At 38.1% G+C, this 19,030-nt stretch overlaps 1 protein-coding gene across 50 annotated transcripts in view; it reads right to left on the reverse strand.

Moving 5' to 3' along the window:
- Positions 1-19,030, reverse strand: part of LOC105920517 (calcium/calmodulin-dependent protein kinase type II subunit beta) — a 100,033-nt gene that overhangs the window by 54,735 nt on the left and 26,268 nt on the right. For 36 of the 50 annotated variants that reach the window (XM_036144143.1, XM_036144146.1, XM_036144140.1 and 33 more), the window contains exons 3-5: positions 18,551-18,610; positions 18,059-18,113; positions 17,569-17,634 (exon numbers count right to left, since the gene is read on the reverse strand). In XM_036144143.1, coding sequence (XP_036000036.1) covers positions 17,569-17,634; positions 18,059-18,113; positions 18,551-18,610 — 181 coding nt within the window. Of the gene's footprint in view, positions 1-6,428; positions 6,502-17,568; positions 17,635-18,058; positions 18,114-18,550; positions 18,611-19,030 lie in introns of all 50 variants that reach the window. The other 14 variants (XM_036144141.1, XM_036144187.1, XM_036144189.1 and 11 more) reach the window with 1 other exon arrangement.

The following is a 19,030-nucleotide window of genomic DNA, read 5'->3' on the forward strand; positions in this document are numbered from 1 at the left end:
CTGGAGGATCTGACAACATTTTTCATACAAAATAAGACAAAAGTCTCATCAGAGGTCAAATGGACCGGTACAGCCACACATTTGTTTAAGTTGTTTTCCAGCTGCTATTAAACATGCTGTGGTGCAACCTCTTCTTAAAAAAGAGCAACTTGCTTCTCTTAAATCGTTCTCTTAAACTTGATCCTTGATTCAGATTTCCAGTTCAACAAACAAATCAGTGCAATAGTCCAGCCCATTCTTAATCATCTGAGGCTTGTTAGTGTAGACAAGGATTATTCTTTTTCTGACATCCTTGATAGGCTTCATACTGATGCTTTCATTACTTCTAGACTGGATAACTGTGACTTCCTCTACAGTAAGATTGACAGTGGATCAATTTGATTTCCTGTTCTCTCCACTTTCCTTGTTGTTGTTGTTGTTTTTTTGCAAGGAGATAAACGTTAAGCATAAACAATTACTGAACACTGTAATATTCATCTAACATTTATAGCCTCTGCTGATTTTCAATGCAGGTGAAACAATTTCAATACTGTAAAACAGCAGAGCAAGATTGAATATCATACATAAGTCTTAAAATGATCTTAAAAGGGACCACAATGAAACTAAAGGGATGTCGTAGAACCATCAAGGCCTGGCTGCTAATCATGACTACGAGACTGGTCTTTATTGAGAAACTGCTTCAGTCTTAAAGGTATATAGCCACGTTAGTTGCCTAGACCAAAAAGACCAAAATCCAGTTGATTATGATAACATAAGGCTATATACTCCAAGCGGCCATCCAGATAGCTTTTTGGTCCTTTTTGAGTCTTTTTTAGAAAAACCCATTTAAATTTAACCTTTGCCACTCTGACCTACAGTGGCATTTAGTGAGGAGCTCTGCTAATAAATATTAAATAGGAAGCTAGTTTATTACTTTGTAGTAGAAAATATTTGCTTCCAGTGGCTACAGAGTCACAGTAAAGAAAAAAATAAAAAATATATAAAAAATACCCCTCTCCTTTAAATTCAAGGGTTTTGTTTTAGGATTTAAGCCAAATGAACAACTTTCTAGTGTTCTGGTACATCAAAAGCCATCAAATAATGAAACCAGTTTAAAAATAAAAATAAACTGTTTTCCTAATATAAATGCCCATCGTGGGAACCTTTGGGATAGCAAAAATAAAATAATAGAAATAAAAAAATAAACAAGCTTTCTTGGTTTTTAAAACATCCTCCTGAATTATCTGAGTACAGTAGGTTTGATAGAATTGGGTAAAATCTGATCTTTGGATTTAATACCACCTTCGCAAAATGAATAAAAAAAACACCTCAAAATAAGCAAACATCAAAAATGTAAAGTGGGAAAGAGCTCTAATTTGTGATTTATCACAACATATAAATGACCATCAATTCTTCAATAATCTTTTTATTTAATTCGGTCTTACATCCTATAACAGACCAGCTTAGTCCCTCATCAAACTGTAATGATGAGGGACAATTAATATGTTGAATCCCATTGAAATATGTTAAAATAAAATCACCGGTCTAAATATCATCCTAGTTTTCAAAAGTATCCTAATTTTACTTTGATAGAGAATACAGCGTATTTATTTAGAAGGAAAATAGTAACAGAGTGCAGGCCAACCACAACAGATATAGAAAAAGAATCTGGCAAATTTGCAAAAAAATTTTTGGTGTCTAAAGCAAAAAATTAAAAAGCATTTGTGAAGAAGGCACCTATGTTATTCAAGCTCTATTAACTGTTTTGTGCAATTTTCATGTGGACAAAAGGTGTAAACACAAAAGCAAAATGTGTTAACAAAACATCTAAATTAGTAATTAGGGTAAAATAATTTGTAATAATTACCTGATCAGCGTAAGCAATGTAATACATCTAAAGCCAATTTAAAATGTTGTCCTCCTTTCTAACAATGATATTATGTAATAGACAAAGCAGATCCTGAACAGAAAACATTAAGTCATATAATAAAACATAAATCTGGCCAGACAGTACGAGTTGAGACGGAGATGAGGAGCGGGGGAAGAAAGAGAAAAGCACACAATCAGAAACACAGAGTGAGAGGGAGGAAGAAAGAGACACTGACCTCCGTATAAAGTTCAGGGCTATAAATTAAGAATCCTGTGTCTCATCTCTAAAGGTCTCCCAATGAATAAATACTGGGCAGGTCACATCTACACACTGTGTCTGCGTGTGGGTGCTGGGTGATCATGAGAGGGAAAACCAACACGTGGCTGCAAAGAAGCTGCCCTGCATAATTAAAACTCGTTTGAACGTTTTATTTCTTTTTTTTACAGAACAAAGAACAGACGCCTTAGATGAGAATTTTGATCCACAGAACCGTGTTTTTGCAGGTCGCTCCAGGCAGGCGTCTTTGACTTTGTTGGGGTGTTATAGTCTAATGTCATGTGACAGCACCACAAGCAAAGGTTTATTTAGTTTTTAACGCTATATTGTTTTGTTCAACTCCAGAAATGTGGAATGATATTAATTAATACATAATTAACCATAATTTTAAATAATGGCCGCTTCAAACCTTGAGAGTGAATGCTGTTATTTAATGAAATAATTACATGTTGGAGATCACTGGTTGACTGCACAGGGATACATCAGTCATGATTGTTAAATCTGGATAAAGATGTTATTAGGTTTAATAAAGGCATGTCTGTCGTAAAGGAAAGCATTTCCAACAAAAGAAAAGTTAAACTTTGATTATCGCCGTCTGTCTGTGTGAATCAGCCGGCACGTTTCCCCCAAATTCATAAACAATTCATAGATTTTTAATGAGTTTAATTACTGGAGTTTTGCATTTCTTGATTCATCTTTTTTTCAATAATTACTGTGTAGGTTAGAGTTAGCATTGTATCGGTTTAAGTCTGTTTTGTTAGTCATTGGTAAGGAAATATTAGCCGATTGACAATAAAATAAATTCTTGTTAATGCTTCCAAGCTCTTGTCAATCTTTACAATTTCAATCCAAATGTTAAATTTGTGTTGCTTTTAAACAAATTCTGCATCCTGAGGACTATCCAGAGATATCCTGAGCTTCTCTAGTAGAACAAAGATAGCTCAGAGGAGTCTTCACTCAATTGAACTTGACTATGTGACTGACTGATTCTTCAACATCAGTATGGTTTAAAGTAGAGTTAACATCCCTAATTTTCAATACCTACAAAAATACCTCCAGTCATACCTACAGAAATGTGTTTGTGTTCAGGACAAACTCTGCATTGCTTCCATACCCCAATATCCTGATACGTCCAGCTGTGTGAACCGTGTATAACTCAGAAAGGTTTGGAGCACAGAGAGGTCACACTGCTGTGTGGTAACTAGGTTGACATATTGTAGACATTGTTGTTTTTTACTGTGGTTCAGGATAAGATAAGCCAAACTAATGCAAAAGTACCAGGAACCAGACATTTTGCTTTTATGCACATTAAACCAAACTACTGACAAATCTGAGGGATCCATTTTAAATGTCTCTTATATGCTTCCACAGAAAAGTGGAATAAAAACTCAAGTTTTTCACAAACAGGTGTGCAGAACGCAAATAGGTTTAAATGCCTAAGAGCTGATCCTGATTATTACTATAACCAATAATCAATTCTGCTAATGCTCACACCCAAGCTACGGAAGTGGATTGTTTGTGTCTCTTCTTCCTCTAAAAAGAGTGTAGTGGCCCCATTACTGTCTCCATGCACAAACATGCACTATAGCCAAAAAATATATAAATTGAACACCTCATCAAAACATTTTGGCAGCAGCTTGGACCCCAACAAGCCCAAACTTTTTATGTGATCCATCATACTAAGACCACAATCTCAGTGATGGCATTAAAGGTGTTCTACGCTGGATATTAGTACGGCTGCATGATATAAAAAAACAAAAAAACAAAAAAAACCAACATACATTCCAACACATCACCGTTTAATTGAAATGACTATATGGAAAGCAGACTTTTCACACTCCTCCTTCTGTTGTTACCCCGGCACTGAGAACACTATATACAACCATCAACATTAGGAGTGGGCGTCCTCAGCGCTGATTCAGACGTTGACATAACCGTCTATGATTGTTGCATTGCAGAGCGATCTTGATATTGCTGACATTTATATTGCAATAAGAATGTTTTTTTTATTTATTTTCTTAGGGGTTTTTCTTCTCATCTTTACTTCCTTGTCTGAGATGAATATAAATACATAGTTACATTCACTCCTCAAGGTCCACACTGACTGTTTATGTCGATCATTTTGTGCATGGAAAATTAAATGTGATAAGCTCCCTGCCTTTTCAGCTTCTCAAACCTTTTAATCCCTCAGTTCCACAGTGGAACCAGTTGGATCGCCTGCAACACAGGAACATAAAGTACTGCCCGGCCTAAAGAACTCTGCACAGGTCATTTTATGTAAAAATTTCATAATCAATAATTTAAGAATATTTATAATGTGATTCAACACCCTATTCAACACCCTACTTGAATATCAAAAGGCACATAAGCCCTTGTATCAAGGGAAGAATCAAGTTTGCTTAAGTAGGTTTTGTTATTTAATCTTAAGATTTAGGATATTAGGATGTTAGAAGGAATAGCGGTTTCTGGGTTAGCAGTAAAGGCACAGCAGCTTCAAGTGAAAGTGACCGGAGCGTTAGTGAGTTAATCAGCTCTGCTACATCTCAAGTCTGTGTTTCTGCTGCTGCTGCTTGCACAAATAACCCTGGCCTAAAAACCTGCAGCCATTTCCCTTGCAGGTGAAATCACAGCCAAACATGTAATAAGGAAATATATGTTGAAAAATTATCTCTGCACATCTGAAAGCCCTAAAACCTGAGGTTGAATGCTTATACAGTACTTAGTAAATTAGAATATGGGTTCCAATGAGACTTATTTGTCAGACATTTGGTTTGGATTTGTTTTTGTCCAATCAAGACCTTTTTTTAACATAGGTCTTATATTTAAAAAAAAAACACGAGTCTGAGCGTTAACGCAAAACTCAAAGCCTTAACCTAAGATGCTGGAGAGACGAGAGTTTTCTCAGTCAATATGGAGCAACGCAATGCAACTCGTCACTGTTGGTCACTGAAATATTTGAAGTTGTGAAAAGGAAATGCTCATAGTGTGGAAACTAGGAGTGAATCACACATCATTTTAATTAATCTATCTAAAACAACAGCTGGCAGGCTGACAGTGGCTTGTCTAGCTAGCACCAACTAGAAGACAGATACCCACGCTCATAGCCCAACTAAACCAACGAGATAATTAATTATTCATTAATCAGTTTGCTATTTTGCCAGTGTGAATCTATGCGGAGCAGAAAACCAAAGAGGTGATATTTACATACAAAAAAAGCACTTAATGTTATTTTGCTCACATCTAGGCATGAAAATCAAAATGATAATATTATAGATCGCATTCCCAAAAAACTAAAAAACAAAGCAACTGGACTTGTTTTTCGTAGTTGAAGACATTTCACTTCCTGTCCAGGAAGCTTTCTCAATTCAAAAATTCAAAATTCACTTTTTTTTTTTTTACTTTATTTTACTTTTTTTGGAATGACCATGACCTGGATGACTGAGAATCTTCACCAGCATATAGATTGCATAACAACCATAATAATCAATATATTATCTTACGTTAACAGCAGCAGGAATAACTATTGCCATTCTGATTGAAAAGAAGTCATGATATTTTTGTCATCACTATAACAAACTCGCATAAATAAGCAATCAAAACATATTACTGTCTTTCTGCTTTAGGCTCATAGCAAACACAAACCCCATATAATGAGTCGACTATTCAGCTATAGAAAGAAATGACATCTGAACAAGAACGTTCTATTAAAAAAAGTTTGCTAAAACCTTTATTGCCCAATAAACATCAAGTGTCATCAAATACATTACAGGCATAGAATACCTGAACGTATGGTACTTTAACATTTAGCTAACATTTAATGCAGATTAGGCACTTCTTTGCAGAATGCTAATTGCGTAGCGTTATAATGCGATAAGAAATTTGCGACACATGGTGTAGCAAACATACTAGATATGGTTTCACTGAATTTGCTCATTCAGGTGCTAATATGTGCGCTTCCGGTCAGTGCAACAGGAGCTTTGGGCTTGTGGCCACAGCTGGTGACGGCTGTTAGGAGAGCAACTGGGAGGGCAGATGAAACCGGGGAAGTGCATGAGGTGGGCCAGATTCTTCCAATTTAAAAAATGAAAATTAAATTCACATCATTAAGTAGGCAAAAAGAAAGCATCCATCACAACAAGACACGAGTCGGACGGGCGGACCTCAGACCAGAGACGTACGGGGTCGACACAAACGGACGAGGTGGAGGAGGAAAGAAAGCAAGCAAAGGTTGTTGTTTTTTTTGGGGGGGGGGGGGGAGGGGTTGAAGGGTGAGGGATGCAGATGCTCCTCTACACATACTAACCTTCAGGTCCCTGTGCACTATGTCATGTTGGTGAATGTGATGGACACTTTCTAGAATCTGATGGATACATTGACTGTGAAGACAAAACAGAGAGGAGGGACAGTGGGGGGAGGAGGAGGGAGGGAGGGGGGGGGGACAGATGAGCCACAGGGATGCACAGTGAGGGACGGAGGAGAACGAGGAGGCCAGATGAGCAGTGTGACAGACAGGGCAAAGAAACCCAGATTGCAGAGGAGAAGAAGGGCAGGTGAGATTAGAGGAGTGACGGTGGACGTGAGAGGAGAAGAAGACAAACGTGATGCAGACGGAGAGGAATGGGAAGGGTGGGCGAGCGAGCGTAGGTGGAGGAGACAAAAATGTTTCGTCTTGCTCTTTTTTTTTTCTTTTTTTTTTAGACATGATGAGACAAGAGCGGCCAGAGCAGAGCAACCTGCCAGACAAAAATCACAACAACACTGGCACAGGAAAAAAGTACAGAACATAGAAGGCAGCTTGTGATAGAAAAGATAAATCACCTTTTTTTTTTTTTTTGCATAGAAAAGTAAGAGATACTAAAAAGACAGGAAAGGTTGTGCATGGGCTGGTCACTGAATCATGGTGGAGAGGTGGCCGTTTTTCCATCCATAAAGGAAAACAGCACAGTGTGCGTACTCTGCATCGACAAACCTCCCCACAAAGCTGTGTGTGCATCGAGTGGGTGTGCATTGAAAATATCCGTGTGTGCTGCAGAATCATTGTGACGAGAGGCAGTAATGTACAGAATATGTGATGAGACGGGGCCGCCTGCAGGATTCAAACCCACACTGTGTCTAGTGAGTGGGAGGACTGAGAGAGAGAATCAGAGAGATAGATGCATATGCACCCGGCGTCTGAACCACGCACATAAACACACCACGGGATGCTCTCCTCCGATGCATCAGCTGGAAACAATACACGCCGGAGGCTTCCTTATTATCACTAAGACCGTTCTGCCGCATTCAGTAATTATTATTGCAGCAACGTGTACTTTAAGTCGTTGGATGACCCAAACCTATGAGGTCTGACGGACAAAACTGAAATATAGTAAATGTTTAAGGTTAAATCTTGTGGTTTATTTTATTATAAATTGTCTGTTTATTACAGAATGAATACACTTCTAAGGCCTTAACAAAAAAAAACAGCGTTTATATTCTGATAAAAGTATCCAAATGAGAATTTTTATTTTAATTAAATGACTCCTGAAGCCATTTTGCTGCATTTGATTTTATTCAGGTGAATCAGAGTAGAGATGCAGAATACAACTGAATGCCTAATTTGTTTCAGATCTCTATATGTAAAAAAAATATATATATATATTTGTTCATCGTTTTCCTTCCAATTCACAATTGTGTACTACTCGTAATTGGTCTATCCCAAAATATTGCGGGAAAGTACATTGAAATGTGTGTTTATTAACATGAAAAGTTGTGGAAAGCTCACAGGTCATTAATAGTCATTTAAGGCAATTTACCATAAAAAATATTTCTATAAATATCTTTATTCCTATTCTAACATTTACCCCTAATACAGATTTCTCTGCCTATTTTAAATGTTTTAATATAAATGTTTACAAGTTATTAAAAGCAGATTTGACTTTTTTTTCCTTACACTAACCAAGCATTTTATGTATTGTTACATTTACTCTTAAAATCCCATGAAAGGAACCCAAATAGCAACCAAAACAAAGCTAACAGAGAAAAGCATTTGTCAAAATCTGTCACCGGTTTTCTTCAATATTCTACAGTAAAAATCGAAGGCTGTGACCTTTTTATTAACCTGTATTACCTGCTGAGTAAAGTCTAATAAATAAATCTATCATTAGACTTTTTATTCATGTGAAGATTTGGGGTTTTCCTGTTTCTGTCTTAAACTCAACAGACAAAAAAACAGACTAACAACCATTTAGTAGGTGGCTGGTAGTCTTAAATCATAGCATCACTCTCCCTTATAAGGGTTTCTCTGTTTTTGCACAGCTGCTCTCAGAGTCAACACAAAATAAACTGGTGCTACATAAACCTAGGCTGCATATAGGAATCAAATCATTTCTTTTAGGAAACAGAGAATAAAGCCTGGAAATGCTAGAAACCCAAAGGACTTTCCGTTCTGTTCCATGGAGAGAGCTGTAACTTAATTTTCTGCTCTGACATCAATATCTGCCTTGTAACAATATTAAAAAGCAGAAAGGTTGGCTGCAAACCAAACAGACAGAAATAGTGAAGGTATAAAAAACAAGTCTTAAGATTAGGTGGTCATATATTTGACTAAATTGAGGCAAGCGCTACAATTGATCAGAAGCAACTGCTGACTTTAGGATGTTACATTTATCTGAAAAACGGTGGATTTGACTTTGAAAAAACATAAATCAATATTTTGATCTCTTAAGACTGCAAAGTGCTTAATTTACTGCCATTTATTTTTCAACATCAATGGCTTCTCAACAATCCCTCAGGATTTAAGAGATTCGAGAAGAGACTATCGATTTCTGGTCATATTTAACTTTTAAAATAAGTAAAGATCAACACACAAGTTCACATCTTTAGAGTTTTCTTTCCTCCCTCAGACGAGTCATAGATTGTTCTGTTTCTCTCCTGGCCTTTATGTTTGATTAAATGTCTTTGTTATTTTGTTTTAAAAAATTGTCTTTGATTTAAACAGAAAGTGCTTGGAAACCTTGCTGAATAAAAGGAACAGGCATGTGGTGTGCAACTTGACAGCATGGCATTTAGAAATTGAAGAGCACTTGCTTGCATCTCTTTTGTTTACTCGTTTGTGCAACTCTCTAATGTCTTACTGTCTAAAAACATTAAGTCCTTTTAAAGAACCTGCCTGTCCGTCACGACAGGGTAGGAAAAGCAGGTAAAAACTGTATCCATAGTTATATTGGGTAAAAAAGGCAACAACAATTCTTTGCAGGAAGGTAAATGGATCATGTTTGAAAAAGAATATAAGTATAAATCCTGTTTATTTTCTAAAACAAATGTATGTGTTTCGTGTAAACATACTTAAAAAAAGAAGCGACGAACAAGTAAAGAAAGACTAAAGACCTAGCTTCTTTGAAAATATTATCCTGGGAACTGAAGGTAAAGTGTTTTTTGGAAGGTCATCCATAAAAAGCATGTCTAAAGTAAAACAAAGTTATGCGACATGAGGGTTCATATTCTGCTATATAATGAGACTTTCGCTGGAACGAATCTGCCCCATCATTTGCTATCATGGTTTTAAAAAAAGCCAACAATAATTTAAAAAGATAACCTAAATCCTGTCATGTTAATTCTTGTTAAAAGTGAGAATCTAAAAAAAAAAAAACTGAAATTTTCTCTGAACAGAACATAAGACGCTCCTCCACCTGTTGCTGTGGGCTGCCAGTCAGCTGTGTACGGTGGACCAAGAACAGGGAACGCCATAAAATGTTTTGCCTCACTTCATAAAGGACTGAACTCAGCATCTTGAAACACAAACAGTATTTGCTTTCATACCATGAGTGCAAGACTTCATTCTTTTTCAAGGTAACACTAACAATCTACCATTTGTAGCAAACTTTGAGAGCTAGAATGTCTGCTAATAAAATAAGCAGCCAAATTAAAGGGCACAATGACATGATATTCTGCACAATAAGCATGTCTACCTTAGAGGTACTACAACATTTCCTACCTTCTTCTATTGTTCTTTTACTTTTCCATTAAACAGTAATGTCTGTCTAAATAACAACTAAACATATATTTTTTTAATTCCTATTCCTGTTTTTTTTTAATGGCAGATGACCGTTCATACTGAGCCCGGTTCTGCCGGAGGTTTTCCTTCCCGTTAATGGGGAGTTTTTCTTCCCACTGTCGCTTCATGCTTGCTCAGTATGAGGGATTGCAGCAAAGCCATGTACAATGTAGACGACTCTCCCTGTAGCTCTACGCTTCTCCAGGAGTGAATGCTGCTTGTTAAGACTTTGAAGCAATCAACTGGTTTCCTTATATAGGAAAATTTTTGACCAATCTGTATAATCTGACCCAATCTGTATAATATGATTGAACTTGACTTTGTAAAGTGCCTTGAGATGACATGTTTCATGAATTGGCGCTATATAAATAAAATTGAAATGAAAGTTTTCTCATACGACTTCCGAGAAAGCCATTATTTAGGTTCTCTTTGTTAATTCCCACCTTAAGAATCAAACGTGCCATGATATGATGCAAAGATGTGAGCTGTCATAAATAAGGCCAGTATCGTAGAACCACAGAAGAAAGTTGAGTGGAATTTGGCCAAGTGCATGGGGAGTGATATGTATAAAATGTTAGAAACCACCTATTGTTAACTTAACGGCCAGTTGGACGTATGCACTATTGATCTTTTTCGGCTTCTTAAACTGTGAAGCCGGCTAACATTTTAAATGTTGGCCACTGAGGAGCAACAGCTGCAGACTGAGTTTCAGAAAGCCCATCTTTACGCCTAGAAAGTGTCTCTAAGCGGCTTGGAGTGTTTTGTAAACAGTGCTAATAATTTAAAACGCCATGTTGCACCTACTGCTCAACTATAAATAAGTCTAGCTCCAGCGCAGAACGTTGGAGCTCTGCCAGGTGCGCCGCCCTTTGCTAAATTTATGTGCAGGTAAAGCTACATCAACGCAACTAAATAACTTCTGTTGAGCATTTATGGCCTCTAGTTAGGAGAAGATTACCCGATCTATACTTGGGTGTAATTTACTCACAAATGTACTCATTGTGGTCCTGATCTGATCGAGTGTTCCTAAAAAGGAACCCTGACAGATTCTGACTGGGGGCGACAAGGTGTGATTCTGCACAGTTTGGGGTCTGAGTGAGAGTGAGACTAATTATCGTGGCTAATTAAAGTCCCACTTCTTGCTCGTCTCCAAGGGAGCCAGGCTGGCGGGGTGGTGTGTGTGTTTGGTACTGGCCTGAATGAGTGACATTCAGATGAAGGAGCAAACGCTCCAGGATCTTCTAAAAAGGAAATCTATCACTGTCCGTTTAGATGCTTGTTTATAACGTTTGGATCGCTAAACACTGGACAATAAATCCTGTAATCAGTTAGCAATGCCCACCTAAGAACATTCTCTCTTTTTTCCCTTTCTTGGGCAAGAAGATGAACAGCTAAAACTGATCTTAGAAACAAACGTGAGAGGATTGTTGTTGCCAGGTGCTGAAAATGCCTAAATGTGTAGTTTTGACATATTAATAGAAAACTCCAGGTAATATTTAACCTGCTGAAAAGTTTGGAGGGATGGTGCAGCAGAGGAAATCAATCTGTATCTGAGATTAATAGATTAATAGATGATCGGTGTAGAAATTCAGTGAAAGATGTCAAGTAATGTGTTTATTGTAGACAACGTTTGATTGAACATTCGTCACTGGTTTACTTTGACGATTACAAAGATATAAATATATTTTAAGAAACGATTACACTAATTGGTTTACAATATGACTGGTTAAAGTCCCAGACAGCAATGGCTGTCATTGTTTCTCAGTAACAAACCTGGCTCTGTCTGAAGATCCCTAGCTGCTCCACAGATGAGAAACAGATGGCTGACATCCAGCTGTTTTTTTACAAACTGATGGAAAGCTATTAAGCCGATTCTGTCCACAGTGCAGGTCCACACAGGTCCACACCGTGGTTGGTTTTTAGGCCAGTGGGACTTTCAATAACAATAATAATAATTTCAAAAAATCTATTTAAATTCAAAGTACATTATTAGTGAAAAAGAGAATTTAGATGTTGAAATAACCCTCACTGTCCAAGTTTCTTCAAAGAGCCATTATACCTGATGATGGTTATGGGCAGGAATGTTCTCCAATAGCGCTTTGGGTCACAGCGGGTATGAAGAAGATTTGTGAAGACAATGATCAGGGTTGTCCTTCATATTTAATGAAGCATCCTTCTTTTGAAAATCATCTCTAGAGACTGCAGAGCAGTCCCATGCCAGCCTCCTTTATCAGCTTGTTCAGCTTTTTTTCTAAGAGTCTGGCTCTGAGGCGATATAATGTCTGCAGATGAGATTTTACTCTTTACAACAGTTATACAACATCTGCAACATCTTGCAGCAAACACTGAAGGACCTAGGCTCGGTAGAAAAGTACAGCCTTCTCTGTCCTCACTGTCTACCCCCATGTTGGATATAATGCTCGACATATTCCTGCTCCTCCTAAAATGCTCATCATCTCTTCAACGGTTGGGTCAGGTACGTTCAACATGAGCTATAATGGAGAGCCAGGAGGTGGAGAAGCATCTAACTTGAATCGTCTGGAGAAACCTTGCTATAAATAATAAGGACATGGCATCATTTTAGTTCTGAACTGTCTGGTGCTGGACAGTGATTTTATTAAATTAATAAGCATTATTAATGCTCTGCAGCCAGAGGGACTGATAAAGGAAGATAAGACCTCATGCAGTCTGTGACTGATAAATACTTGCAGCATATTTTGCAAGCATCCTACTGCAATGACAAAACATTATACATTTGAAGAAACTTTGTTAGTTTGAGAACAACCTTGTTAGAGGATCCTAATTATCCTTTAAATTAATCCTTTGTTATAGTTTTTTTTCTTACATTAATTTTTTTTGCAAATTGTGTGGGCAAAGAATAGTGACGTGGCGTGTGAATCTTGATTTATTTAGAGGATTTACACCCGACAGTGGGGCCCTCCATGTTTCAGTCTACAACAAAGGGTACATCAGATTAAATGTTTGAAATGGCAAACCTTTATTTAAGATCCTTAGTAACTGCAGACGATTTCAAACAATCCTGACATCTGACATTTCAGGCTTAATTGCGATGTATCGTTTTCTGTGGTATAACATGGGTCTGTCTTCAACAAAGGGAACAAATTACCGAACACTGTTGGATATGACCTTTTTGCTGTGAGTAATTTATGGGCTTCTCAACCACCTGTTGGTGCTGCTGGAAACACACCAGCAGCTCTCATCCAATAAAACTACAGTCAAGGGCTGAGTAATAAAACAATTCTTCACTCCTGAAGCAACAAATGATGAGATTAAATCGATGCTAGCCGCTAATCAGGCACTCAGTTGGGAAACAAAACAGGTCACAGCTGCCTTGATTTAATTGTTAAAGCTTGTTGTGCTAACAGCTAAACGTCAAGCTGGGCTTTTCCTTTCCTGTCTGATCATTATGATCAGCAGATAATTACAGCAGTTCTGTTGAGACTTCACTGTAAACTAAGTTAGCGTTGAAAATTCTGTGAAAGCCCTTAAATATTTTTAAGCCACAAAACGGCTTAACAATAACACAAAAACAACTTGCAACCTGTTTTTGAAAACATTGCAAATTGAGTTTTACAGAGACCTTTCCAGGAGACTACGAACATTTAGAGGATCCCCAACTCTTCCCAAAGCGACGACGCTCTAGGATGACCTTCAGGGGTTAGAATAAAGAATAAATTAGGCTGTTTTTTATGAATAAAATAGCCCTTAGTCAGTGATATTTTTTACACAGACCTAAAGTTTTTTTTTAATATTTCCCCATTAATGAAGTTTCTTTTAAACAGAACTTACTGATGCAGGAGTGGCAAACGCGTGGCTCCCGTGCCACATGCGGATCTTCTGCCTGCTCTGTGTGGGTCGCAGCGACTTGCTTGATCTGTCAACGTTTCTGTTTTTTAACTGCAGCTTGTGGGGTGTTTTAATTAGAAATATCCTTTATTTTGAAATAAATATTAACTACCGCCTGTGTTCCACGCTTTACACACGTCCGCCGTTCAGCCATGTTTGCTGCAGTTACTGCAACAGATCCACTAGGGGGAGCCCAGTCAACCCAGAAGGTTCTGTCACTTCATGATATAACGTCATTTTTGCTTTATTGGTACCGCACACATGTACGCGGTGACCCTGCACACCTCCCCTGCAACATTGAGGAATATAAAGAAAGAAAGGAAAAAAACATTTGCTGCCTTAAATTACGTATTTACTAAGATCTTCTCATCCATTTTGAAGCTAATTTTGACAGATTCGGTCACAATTGAAGTAACGGCATGGCTGATTTGCTATTAATTACATTATTCTTTTAATACTTGTGAGAGAGCGAGTATTCAGAAATGCATTGGTTAGAGGCTTAGCTTAAATATGAGGAAAGAGGGTACCATTTATGTGATCCTGAGGAGACTTTGTGGCTTCAGCTGTTTTTATTTTCATGTAATCAGTTAAGGAATAAGAAAATCTGTTATGTTTAGGTTTATGTTATAAGGCATTTGAGCTGTTAATAATGTGTGGACATTTTGTTGTGCTGTTCTTTGCAAAGCTGCTGGATTTAATTCTGGCTGCTGATGCTAAACTGGTTGGCCACCCTGTTCTGATGCATCAATGATGAAATGTTGGATTTCAGCCACGTTGCCACATTTGTGTGAATTAAGCTGTATGTGCAACACAGACACCCATTTCAAAAAGCGTCAGTAATTTAGACCCGTTAACAGTCATAAAACCTTTTTTAGATCAGGTCCAAACCAAAAATAAATAGAAATAAAGCTAAAAAAAACCCAAATCCTACTCTTTTGTTCAGGAAAGTCAATCGTTTTTAGAGCGAATGCTTTTAGAATAAAAACAAGCTGCAATTGAAGCGGCTTTAAAAAGCAGAGATTGGAGCTGAAAACGACCGTTTACTGTCACATACTGTAGTTATTCAAGCAAAAGAAAAACCACGGGAAAACTCCGTTCGGCTTTTAATGCCGGTGAATGGACTGACACCCACACTCACAACTGTCAGTTTCAAGTATCTCTCTCATTCTTCTCTCAGCCTATTGTCTGTCCACCCCCCCACTACTCCATTTCCTCTTCCGCCGATGGTTAAAGTGAACTGTGTGTGGCGATGAGTCAGCAGGGGGCAGTGGGCGTTAAGATAAAAAAAAAAAAAAAAAACAGCACAGTCGGTGGTAAAAGGGTGAAAAAGAACAAAACCAGAGAAAGAAAGAAAGTGAAACTGTCATCGCAGTTCACACTTCAGATCCGCTGACATTGTTTTTATCTTTTCCACTGTGATGAGAAGCAAAGGAGAAGGACGATGAGGGAGAACGTAACAGCATAAGGCGCACCTGCAAATTTCACTAAGTCTTTAAAAAAAGACTTAAGGTTTGACCAAAGAGAGTCTGTTGATTCTAATTTATAAAACATCAGCAGAAAACTCATTAAAAGACAGATATACAGTAGTTTTCATTATTTTTGGTAAATAAACACTGAAAGTCCCAGTGCTAATGGCTGTCAAAGCATCTAATTAACCCTGCAGTAAACTCTGGGTGGAAATCCAATTGTTATTTTAATAGTCTATTTATTAAAAGTAAAGTGCTGCAAATAGCTTCACAACAGACTCCATATTTATCAACAGCAAACTAACAAACTGTCTACGTTTAAACCTGATATTGGTCAAACCATTGACTTCTTTTAGAGAGGAACGCCATGTCAGGGTGACTGGCGAATAATGTGATAGAGAAAGCAATAAAAAGGGGAAGAATAATAGAAAAAAAGAAAAAGTATCTGACAACATACAGTGACTTGCAGAAGTATTAATCCCCCGTTAACCTTTTTTTTTTTACTTCTTGTTTCATTACAACTACAAACGTCAATGTACGTTACGCTAATTTTATGTAATAGATCAACATAACGTAGTGCTTGTCTGAAGAGTAGAGGAAACAGACTTGAATTGATATATATTTTACAAATAAAAATGTGAAAATGTGTATTTGTTTTCAGCCCCCTTTACTCAGATGTCCCTAAATACAATCCGGTGAAACCAATTGCCTTAACCTAATTAATAAATGAGGTTTACCTGCATGTGGTTTAACCTCAGCATTATAACAGCTGTTCTGTGAAGACCTCAGAGATCTGTTAGAGATAATTAGTGAACAAATAGCAGGTAGGATAATCTGTCCACAATCTAACCTTCATGGAAGAGCGGTGTGGCGGGAAACTAAGACTGCACATTATTCTGAAGACTCCATCCCCATGGAGTCTTCATTATGCTGGTAATGGCAGCATAATGATGTTGGGATTATTTTCTTCAGTAGGTACAGAGAAGATGATTTGACCTTCCAGCAGAACAACAACCCTCAACATCCAACCAGAGCTACGATGAAATGGTTTAGATCAAACCAGTTGTATGAGTTAGAACGGCCTAGTCAAAGGGCAAAAGGGAACTAAAAGTAAGTCAAATTTTCTTAATATTAGTGTATTTGTCCTTGATTTGAGCTGGTAAATATGACTATCTGCCCATGGAATAAGCATTTGGCCCCTAAAATAAGATAATTAGATACAATGCATTTGAAATAAGATGATGGAGACGAGTTGTTCCTATTTTAAGTGCATAAATGTTATTCCATTGGTAGATAATCTTATTTACCTACTCAAATTCAGGGCAAATCCACTCATTAAAAAAAAATTATACTTACTTTTAGTTCCCGTTTTGCAGTGTAATTAGAAATCTGCAGCAAAACTTGAACATTGCATTTCACAGACGCTCCAAGTTAAACCTGACTAAGCTTCAACTATTTTGCAAAGAATAGTGGACAAAACCGTCCATCTCTAGATTAGCAGAGCTGGTAGAGACATACCATAACAGACTAAGCAGCTTTTATTGCAGTAAAATGTGGTTCTACAAACTTTTGATACGGGGGTGCTGAATACAAATAGACCTCACACTGTTTCTACTGATAAAACATGTTAAACCATTTCTTTGCACTTGAAATTATTATCTGGTCGAATAAAATACACTGAAGTATTTTGTTGTAATGTGACAAAATGTGTAATCCAGGTCGGGGGGGGGGGGGGGGGGGGGTTATAGATACTTCTGCGAAGGAACTGCAGGAGCTAAAGTTAGAAAGAGAGAAAATAAAATAGCTATTTAAAGGAGGTAAAAAAATAGCAAGAGGAACTAACAAGTACAGTGGAGAAAAGGAAGATGGCAAACTAGGCAAAGACGAAATAACACACAAACACCATGTTTATGAAGCTGAAACAAAGGGGTGAGACAATACAAAAAAAAATAGCAGGAACTAAATGAAAAGGAGAGGAAATTGAGAGGAAAAGGAGGTAGAGACAAGAGAAGACAACAAAAGACGGGGGAACATTTCTGAGCCGAGGACTGGGCCCGTTTTCAAGGCTGCGCCCTTACCTGGCGTCCGCCTCGCTGTAATACTCTCTGGCTACGATGTCCTCAAACAGTTCCCCTCCGGTCACCCTGTTTCAAACACAACTCGTTAGAGTCGTTTATTCAATCTCAGAGGCTCCAGTTTTTATTGTTTCACTGCAAAAACGGAAAGAACGACAGAAATGAGGAACAACGAAGGAACCCAAAAACAAGGACTCCGTCACCATTTTTTTGTTTTCTCCTCAGCTCACCCCGTTTAATCCCCCCCCCCCCCCCAAAAAAAATAAACCTCACTTCCACTACCCCCCCCCCCCTTCCCACAGCGTTGCCATGGAAACTAGAGGGAACTGTTGAGAGATGGATGTGGAGGGTGTGGGTGGCGGCGGTGACAGGGATGGGGTAAATATAGGAGAGAGTTACGCAATGCTAAATGCACAGAGGGTGCACAGGAACCGAGGGAGAGGAGGAGGAGGAGGAAGAGGAAGAGGAAGAGGAGAGAGAAAGGATGACTTACAGGTCAAAGAGCAGGTAGTGGAAGCCCTCCTCTGATATACTGTCGTGAAGACGAACTGGAAGAGATCGAGGGGTAGACCTTTAGTGCAGTCGCTGTAATTTTATTGTGCTGTACCATAAAATCCACATTAAGACGACTCGAGGCCTTTTTTTAACGGCCTCCTAGTAACACGAGGCATCGCTGCTGCTGCTGCATTTTAACTGAGAGATTAAAGAAGAGTAGAAAAAAAAAAACCAGCAGGGAGAGCGTGTGAGGGAACGAAACCACAGAGAGTCATAATAATAATAGAGTCTTACATCATATAGTTACAATATACAATAAAATGATCTGTTTAAGCAGCAGGAGGATGTATTACAGCATTAGTTTTCCTCTAGAATATAAAAATTCACTATTAATGTGGCTTTTTGAGTAAACTATGTGAATGTTTTGAGCGTGAATTAGATTTAATGTGCATATTTCCCTGGGTTGGCGTTAAGTGGAAGCTCTCCTCACCGATGTTGGGGTGTTTCAAGAGGCGGCAGATCCGGGCCTCTCGCTCCAGCTTCTGGTGATCTGCAAAGGAGCACATGAACAGAGATAAGGACCGAGAGACGGACACAGAGCCGGTTTTAAATCTGCGACTGGGGCATTTCGTCATGAGCATGACTCTTATAACGGCGGGATGCGTTACAATGGCTGAAACGTAAGTTTTGATACAGAAATAAATGCTCAAAGAACAACCGTTAAGATGGAGCACTGCAGGAGAAATTTGCTGCATGAATATTTACGCTATTTCCTAAAATGTCTCCTCAACATTTTCCTCTGGTGCAGAATAAGCGGTTATGTAACAGGTTTCTGCAAATGCAAACCAAAGATACTGAAAAAAAAAAGACAAATTTTATTTCATTTACGCAATCTATCACGTTCACCATGGGGGCTTAATAGATTAATTGGTGCATCGATACATTTTTCAAACAGCAAACTAAGCTTTAG

This window comes from Fundulus heteroclitus, chromosome 12 (genome assembly GCF_011125445.2).
Source record: "Fundulus heteroclitus isolate FHET01 chromosome 12, MU-UCD_Fhet_4.1, whole genome shotgun sequence".
Taxonomy (NCBI): Eukaryota; Metazoa; Chordata; class Actinopteri; order Cyprinodontiformes; family Fundulidae; genus Fundulus; species Fundulus heteroclitus.